At 34.5% G+C, this 9475-nt stretch overlaps 1 protein-coding gene across 1 annotated transcript; it reads left to right on the top strand.

Annotated features, from left to right (window-relative positions):
• The first annotated feature begins 3413 nt into the window (after positions 1–3413).
• Positions 3414–8503, top strand: LOC132271859 (F-box/kelch-repeat protein At3g06240-like). Its single transcript, XM_059773367.1, has 3 exons — positions 3414–4188; positions 4227–4785; positions 7666–8503. The coding sequence occupies exons 1-3, from the start codon at positions 3560–3562 to the stop codon at positions 7672–7674; spliced, it is 1197 nt and encodes a 398-aa protein (XP_059629350.1). The 5' UTR covers positions 3414–3559; the 3' UTR covers positions 7675–8503.
• Positions 8504–9475: the final 972 nt, after the last annotated feature.

The following is a 9475-nucleotide window of genomic DNA, read 5'->3' as shown; positions in this document are numbered from 1 at the left end:
TAGTGAAAGTATGAATAAATTGTTAAAGAATCACTTGAAGCCGAGTCATAATCTTTTGCGTTTCTTTGAGCATTATAAGAGGGTTTTGAATGATCGGTGGTATGAAGAACTACGTGCAAATTTTAATATGAGGTGAGGTATGCCTGTGCTATTAACTAGCGTGGAGATGTTACGTCATAGTGTACAAATCTATACCCTGAAAGTTTTTGAATTGTTTTAGAAAGAGTACATGAGGTTGGGTGATTACAATGTGTATAAAGTGGCTAAGGATGGGACAAAAGTTGAATATAAAATATCTTGTGTTGGAAAATCTGAAGGCATGTGGTCAATTTTGAAGCTTCAACAGAAACAGTCATGTGTAGTTGTATGAAGTTCACTTTTATTAAGATCTTATGTGTTCATGCTTTGAAAGTGTTGGATAAGAAGAATATAAAAAGGATTCCGTCCCAATATATCGTGAAAAGATGGACAACAGATGCAAAGGCAAGGACTATCACCAATTATCATGGAATTGAAGCCAATGACAATCCTAAAGAGTCTATGGGAAAGCGTTATAGTCATTTGTGTCGAAATTTTCGTGAGATTTCATATTTAGCATTGGAACATGAGAAGTTGTATGCATATGCAAATGATCGTGCTCGTGTTGCTTAATGACTTGGAGGAATTGAAGAAAAAACTTTACTCAAATAATGAAAATGGTGGTGAAAGTTCAATTGGTCGAAATGAGGAAGTTGATACAATAGCTCCACCAAAGAATTGTGTGCCAATAGGGGTTAAAAGAAAAGCCACAATTGGACGTCCACGTAATCGATTAAAAGGTGCATTTGAAAAGCGAAGAAAAAAATCATATACCAAAGATTCAACAAGACAACAAAAAGCCCCTGAGGTATTTTATGAAACTTGATAAATAATTTAAAATTTATAAATAAATTAAAGTGTAATTAGTGTTGTACTTACTTTTTTTTATTTTCCATGGATATTATAGGAGCCTATTTTTAGTAGTGGGAATGCATAAGAGCAACAAGCTAGACATGATATGTTTACTCAGGTAATTAATTTCTTTTTGTGTTGTGTTTCTTTACCTTGGCTTATGTTTTATTTTATAATTTTGTAATTATTGCTTAATTTATATTTGACAGGAATCTCAAATTGGCCTTGGAGCAGAGACGTCTTCCGCAGCTCATTCAATGATGAACTATGATCATGAAAATTTTGAGGCAATTATAAGTAGGCTACCCAATATGTTTTACACAAGATTACTTCAGGTAATTATATTATCCTAAAAGAATAATTGATAATGTTACAAATTAATGATGTAGATTTATTTATTTTAACTTTCTCATAATTTTAGTTTTTCAATACTTGTAGGAGTCCCATTATGACAACCTCTCACAAGCTGCACAAGAAAGCAACCAGTTTGAAAAATTTCCTCCTTGTTAGTCAATTAGAGGCCTGTTTGGTGGAGCTTTTGGGAATGCTGGGATTGTTACTTTTTGTTATTATAGTTAGTTATTGAATTTGTTACTCAATATGATGCCTATTTGGTGGAGTTTTGGGGCATGCTGGGGATTTTGTTACTTTTATAAAAATTGGTTAGTCAATCTGAGGCATGTTTAGTGGAGTTTTTGGATGCTATGGATTAAATATTTTGTATCCTATTTTTTTTGGGGGGAAGGTAATATTTTGTATCCTATTGCTACATAGGAGAAATGAATTAGTTTTTGCTACTGTGAAGAGGTAATTATCATGTATTTCCTTCCCAACAATGAACATTATAAAGAAGGTTTTGATTATAAGTGGTTTTTAGATTTTCATTCTCATATTGATGTCTATTAGATATATGGTTGAACGTACTAATCCAGTTTGTTATTCTACATGAATGGGAAGGTTTACCACATTTATTAATCTAGATTCAAGTTAAGTATTTTCTATGTAGTTTGCAACTTGAATCAGTTAATGTGTTGAGCTGATTATGAGTAAAATATTGTGGTATACTGTTGAGGCTAGCAGTCATGTAGTTTGGGTGACAAATTTTTTTCTTGGGTTCTTATCTTCCGTCTTTCTCCAATTTTGAGCATAAAAAGGCAAGATCAGTTTTCTCAAGCTTAATCTTTTGTCATAATAGGTATAAAAATTATTTGAACACAAATCTATTTTTTGAATGAATCCATTATTTCATTTGAAAAGGAAAAAAAAAAAAGTTATAATGCCAAATCCTCATATCCCAAACAATTTGGCTTATGCATTTCGGCAGTTAGAGAGAGAAAGGGGCATTTCTGCAGTTAGATGGGGGGGGGGGGGGGGGGGGGTAAAAAAACGAGTTTGACCTGCAAAATGGGTATTACCCATGTTTTTATTATTATTTTTAACTCCGGACACGTGTCACCATATAAGGAAGCCACGTCAGCATAGAGGATGAAGCTCATCCTCCCTGTGCAGATGCAAGTATTACTCTTTATTTATCTATTTTGGGGGGAGGGGGTTTGGCTTTGTAATTAATTGGTGGTGTGGGGTGAATTTCTGGGGTGGTTGTTGGGGTGGAAATGGTAGAGGTGGTTTGGGGGTGGGAATGGTGGTGGTTGTAGATTTTTGTGTGGTGGTGGCATCAGAATCTGGTTGTAGGATTGATTGGGTGATAAGAGTAATTTGATCATTTAAATTTTTTTATATTTTATAATTAAAATTAATAAAATAGTGAAAGATAAAATAGACTTTTCACACATTTTAAGACTAATAATAAATTTCACAAAAAGACGTAGTAGTCTTAAAATTGGCAAACCTGAGTGGGTGTCCTTTTAACAAACCTTGTGTTCTCTCTAGTATATCCTAAAACCTTAAAACCTATGAAGCACGGGCACGGATACGGAACACGGGTACGACACGACATGGATACGGCGACATGGCAAATTTTAGAAAAATAGGACATGGACACGGTGGGGATATGCTTATAAAATTTTATATATATATATATATATATATATATATATATATTCAAAATATAATTACTAGAATCTTGTACAGATAAATAAAGCAACAACAAACAATAGAATCAATTTCAATAATTTCATCTCTGTTATAAGAAAAAATATAGACAAGACAAAATAGAAAATAAATGAAAAATAAAGTTGGTCCAAATTCCAAACAAAGATGTGCAAAAGAGACATAACTATAATAAATTAAATATGTACATGAATAAACATATATACTTTTAGTTTTGTTCATGTAACTTAAATATATATATATATATATATATTTAGAGAAGAGGAGAAACTGAGAGGAGTTTTGTCTAATAAAAAATAATATTTGGACACTTTACAGAAATATTGAACACGTATTCAAACCTCGAACATAGGTGTCTATGTCCGAAAAATATTTGACACAGATACATGATCCCCCTGGGAGAAGTGTCCTTCCTTCCTAAGCTTAAAACCTTTCTCCAAAACAGGCGTCACTGGACAGAGTGAGGGTGTAAGTGCACTGGACAGAGTGAGTCGATCAAACTTTGCCCTAACATCACTGAGCCCTAACTGCCGACCCGAATCACTCTGTGAAGGTGGCGATGTCGAACGGCGCAATCCTTCTCGACGAGGTCATGATTGACATACTGTCTCGACTCCCCGCGAAGTCTCTATGCCGATTCAAATGCGTATCGAAGTCATGGTTTGCCCTAATCTCAAGCCCTCATTTCGCCAAAACACACCTCAATCGGAGCATCAACAACAAATGCGAGAGACTCTTTCTAATTTCTGATTCACCTGACTCACTTTACTCCATCGACTGCACTGAAGCATCCATTAACGATGCTGTGATTGCAACCAAGCTTGATTTCCCCAAGATCGAACACCAAGAATTGTTGAACTATATCTTGGCTTCTTGCAACGGTTTGCTTCTAGTTAGCGACGAAGAAGACACCAAGTTTTTGTTGAATCCATCAACTAGAGAGTCAAAGAAAGTACCCAATTTCCTTTTTGTCGTCGATTCATCTACTAGGTGCTGCATGTATGGATTTGGGTACGATTCAGCTGCAGATACTATGTTAAAAATTCTGATTCTGATTATGATTATGATTATGATGATGATGATGATGATGATGATATTGATGATTGTGATGATGATTATGATTATGGTGACAATGAATCACAGTTGTCTTTCCCCAAAAACAGTAAAGCGTATTGTTCAGATACATTTGTAAGTGTCTATTCACTCAAAACCAATTCTTGGAAGAGGATTCAAGATTTTCCTTACAATCATTCTTCTCTCATGCCTAACTCAGGTGTTTTTGTGAATGGTTCTATACATTGGCTAACTTTTAAGTGTTTAGATGAGTCACTTGTGATTGCTGCTTTCGATGTATCAGACGAAAAATTTCGAGATATTTTGGCACCGAGCTCATTTGAAGAGTGTAATATATCTAGTGATTTGGGGGTTCTTGGAGGGTGTCTCTGTAAGCTTATATGTGATAGTGATAGCCAGGCTGATCTTTGGGTGATGAAGGAGTACGGGGTGACCGAGTCTTGGACCAAATTTACAATCTCTTTACCTACGTACAATGTGGAACCCTTGTGTTTACTGCCAGATAGGGAAATTCTGTTGGAAATGGATGGGGACAAATTAGTTGCATACAATGCAAAAGAGAAGAGATTGAGGTATATAATGGTGCATGGCATGCCAACTACGTTTGATGCAGTAATGTCATATGTGGAGAGCATTGTCTCACCCTATTACCACTGGATTGAGAGAAAATTTAAAAAGGGTGAAAACTCAAGAGGGTCATCAACCATACAGGTAAATAGATGGTTCTAACTGTTAAATTTCCATATATTCATATTATGTGTCATCATTGTCCTTGCCATATTCTATATGCCGCCATTATTTTAAATTTTTTGGCTTTTGCATGTTACTATACTTTTGTTTTTGTTTCTCTAGTTTAAAGTTAAATTGAATTGTAAGGTACAATGTCATTGAAAGTAGATTTTTCCTCCGTTTAACATGGTAAGAACGCTAATTTTTGGCCTTTTCAATTTCAATTTCACTTTGGGCTATGCCCTTTTTTAAATTGATTTCTGTAAGAAACCTCTCTACCTAATTTTGAAGGTATTGTGAATATTTAACTAAAATTGATGGTCTCTCTATGACTAATCAGTTTCGTTGTATAAAATAATTTTAAGATATTATTTATGCATTACTTATTTAATCTCATTTTGTTATGGCCTAGTAATTAGAATTCCACGCCCGATGTACTTGTGGAAACTTGGAAATAGTTGCTTCAATGTTTTCTTGGGTGCAAATTAAACCATTCGAAGAAGTGGGTTTTCCGGCTGATCTAGTGCTTGATGAGCGAATTCATTCAAGTCACGGTTTGTGAACATTCTAGTATTTTTGAGTGACAATGAAACTATTTAGAATAATAATATGCTTGAGTTGTAGGAGAGAGCAAATAAACTGTGATAAAAGGAGTATATTTTTTCTACTATTAAACATCATGGCTGCCATCTAGTTGTCTTTGCATGTGGGATATAGTCAGCAGCATGATGACATAACCTTTGGTATGATGGTTGTTTTTCATTGTTTTATTTGAAGGAGAACCAAAAGCAATTAATTATAACAAACTTTACCATGTGATTTAGGACCCTAATGGTTTTTATCTGTGGTTCTTGGAGCCTAGTTGTTTATCTAAAGATGAACTCCTAAGGTTGGTTTCTATGTTGATTGATGTAGATGATTCAAGGGTCTGGCTTGCTAGAGATTGGATATTTAGGCTTATGCTATTGTTGATTATTTGATTTGGTTTGGCTTACTTGGATTCCTAAAAAGGATGAACACTTGGGCTTATTCTGGATTCCAATTCTCATTCTAGTTTAGTTAGTTTCTAGATATTGGTTTGTGTCTTGATTAGGTCAAGTCGATTTGTTGTGATGAAAAGCTATCTAAGATGAATTCACATAATACGTACATCTATATATATATATATATAGATAACTCTAATGGGCATATATATTAGGTCAAGTCAATTTGTTGTGATGAAAAGCTATCTAGGATTACATTAACTAATCCTATCAAACATCTAGACTAAACTATACTACCATTGAGTGCTGACATATATCTAATCGAAGTATATAGCAAACATGCATACAACTAATTATAGTAGTCTAAACATACCAACACACACCATATATTAAACTATCATACTAATATAACTATTTTAACCTCGAAGCATATTTGTTCCTAGCATGCATCTAAACTTAACTAAACATATCTAAACTTAACTAAACATATCTAAACATACATCTAATTCTAATTAACATGCATAGACAATAAGTAAGGAGTTTAGGGATAAGAAATGCTAGAGTTTAGGGATAAGAAATGCTAACACAACGATTTTTACAAGGCTTGGAAAATTCCACCTACATCCTTGCCTCAAGCGCACCATTTGAGGATTTATCCCCAATCCGCTATCAACCCTCTTCTTGCAAGTGAAGAGCAAAACCTTTACACCACTTGATTGCGGGTCAATTGAAAACCTATCTTCGTGCAAGTCAATAGAAAACTCCAACCCTCTCGTCAAGGTTGGGAGTAAACCTGTGACAAGATTAAACCCAATTGCCCTAGCCAAGTTGTACTTGGACACTAATACTATCAAGAATAGGAGTTGAAGCACGATTATAACAATGATGTCTCTTGATAGATAGGTTTACAACTTTGAAGCTCACACACCTAGAGTTAATAAATGATGTATCCCATTTGAAATCTTATCTCTAGGATTTCAGAACCACTATAAGTAGATATGCATGATTATACTTAATAGTGGTGCGACCAATGAAAGATATTCAATGACAAAGCTCTATGATAGCTTCTACAAACAATGGATGATAAAATGTATGTTCCAATCGTAGAATTGGAATCAAGATAGATGAATATGATTTCCATACTTTTCTCACACAAGTCTCTCTCCTTGGTCACATTCTTCTCACATAGAAATGAGCATCACACGGTGTATTTATAGTCCCATTTAGAAATATAGCCGTTTGGCACAAATGGTACTGTTTGGGACTGCTGAACTAGCCGTTCACATTTGAATCTTGTCACAAGCAGGCAACTGAGTTTAAAGATAGTCGACTAGTTTGGCTGAACCAGCTTGATGATCCAAATAGATAATTCGACTAAGACATATGTCGTTTGAGTGATTAAACTCCCTGGACAATCCTAGTCGGTTGATCTAAGGGGATCAGTCCCTTCCTCCCCCCAACCCCAAATTGCGGCACAAAAACAATAAATAACTTCATTCCTTATCTTTGAGAGAATATAATAGAAGGCTGAATACACTACCGAACTGTGGAGGTGGTTTAAAATTTTAAATGGAATACGTGTTAGACCTGGTGGGGGTGTAGTAGGTTTAAAATGTTGGGTTGAGGAGACTTCTGAAGAGAAATTGGATTTTTGGGTCTGCTAAAGATGTAATAGTAGAAGGTCAAAACTCAAAAGTGAAAATTTCCCTATTTCCTTTGTGATTTCCTCTGCCTTCATTATCAACCATGGGAAAGAAATATGCTTAATTCTACTGTTGGAAAATGTTTTTTTCAGCGCTTTCTTGTCTTTATGATTTTCTCTCTGCATTAACTGAATTAATTACATTCTGTTAACATTTTCTTTTCCTTCATTTTCTAGGCAACCTAAGATAGCTTTAAGTCTGCCTAATGGGGAAAGATGGCCTTTATCAAGCTGGATGTTGGAGACTCCTCAAGACTGCATAGTTAGACTGTTAATGTGCGTTAACTTTTTGCAGCTCAGATTGATAGCGAAAACATGCCTACTCACTAGTGTAGCTATCCTTTGTCATTCTCTTGTTCATTTCCCTTTAAAGACTGACTAGTATCCCCTTTTCTGTATATTGTTTGATTATATTTATGGTTCTATTTTTCATGCATATTGAAAAAGAAGATGGTGTTCAAAAATTGGATGCCTTCAGGGGGATGCTCAGATGATTTTTTGGGGATACTTTTACTCATAGCAGGTAATTGCAATGAGGTTATCGGATGTCCCCAACTACACTTTCGTTGCAGTGTGTCTTATTAGACGGGGCTATTTCTTTCCCTTTTGTAGAAAGATGGGAAAAATTGCCTTGTTTGAAGTCTCAAAACTGTCTCAATCCATTTCTTATCAGCCTACCTATGCCCTTGAATGGAACTATTTTTTCTCTTGGAGAAAATCTGAATGCTTGCTGGCTTGGCGAGTGTTCAGGCTCCAAGTAAAAGGAGAACAAAGGAATTGGAACCTTGGAAGAGCATTTTAGAAAGAAAAAAAATGCTATTGCCATAACATTCGCAAGAAGATGAAGTCGGGAATAATGTTGAACCAAGGTTTGCGTGGTTTAGTTTTCTGATAATGGTTATTTCTAAGAGAATTGAAATAGTTTCAAAATTTGTGTCATTGACAGTTTTGTGGAAACTTTTATATGGTGATAGACCTAATTTCACAAGATAGTTTTTGTATTTCTTTGAAAATTGTTTTATGATTTTGGAGTCCATAAAAACTATTAAATTTTTATCTCTCCTTACCTAGAGTTCAAAGAAGTATGATGGACATATTTTCCCATTTCTTTCTTGTTTGGGTTCAAATGGACCATTAATTTATAGTTGAATGAAATTTAGTGGGTTAGATTGGTTTTGAAGTTGGATTTTATTGTCAAATAAATTAATTGAATGTTATGTTTCATTCTTATGTTCAGCTGTTTTTGTTTCTTTGATTTGATAACACCTTCAATATATTGGGAATCTTGATGTGATTGTGATGAAGGTATGCTTCATGATTGCTGTTGTATCTGTTGTGAGACCTCATGTGGCCCATAGCTTTCTAATCAAAACCATCTACATTGTGTGTGTGTGAATTCTGAAAAATGATTCCTGAAGAGTTGGGTGTCAACACTGTTGGGTGAGACTTTTCAAGCTAAGTTTGTTGTTGGTTATTGAAATGCTTGTTATATGACAAGGTTCGTGTTTAATTCTGAACTAAAAATTTAAAAAGATATTAAAAAAAATTTTAATTTTTAATTACTACTTAGAAAACTGTAGGCTAAAAATATTTAATTTTCAGCACGTTCCTAAATTCTACTATTTAGGCACATTTTGAAAATGTATAATATCACTTAACACACCTTGTAAACTGAACGATACAGGTGCGACGTATCATTCGGTACGCGATCATATATCTACCATTGTGACGAAGGTATGCTTCATGATTGCTGCTCTATCTGTTGTGAGACCATAGCTTGCTAATCAAAACAATCTACATTGTGTGTAAATGAATTCTGAAAAATGATTCCTGAAGAGTAATGGGTGTCAACACTGTTGGGTGAGACTTTTCAAGCAAAGTTTGTTGTGGGTTATTGAAATGCTTGTAATATGACAAGGTTCGTGTTTAATTCTGAACTAAAAATTTAAAAAGATATTAAAAAAATATTTAATTTTTAATTACCACT

This window comes from Cornus florida, unplaced genomic scaffold (genome assembly GCF_030987335.1).
Source record: "Cornus florida cultivar Cherokee Brave unplaced genomic scaffold, ASM3098733v1 CherokeeBrave_3.0.0_Hap2_Chr01, whole genome shotgun sequence".
In the NCBI taxonomy this organism is placed as follows: domain Eukaryota; kingdom Viridiplantae; phylum Streptophyta; class Magnoliopsida; order Cornales; family Cornaceae; genus Cornus; species Cornus florida.
This window is presented reverse-complemented; position numbering and strand designations above follow the sequence as displayed.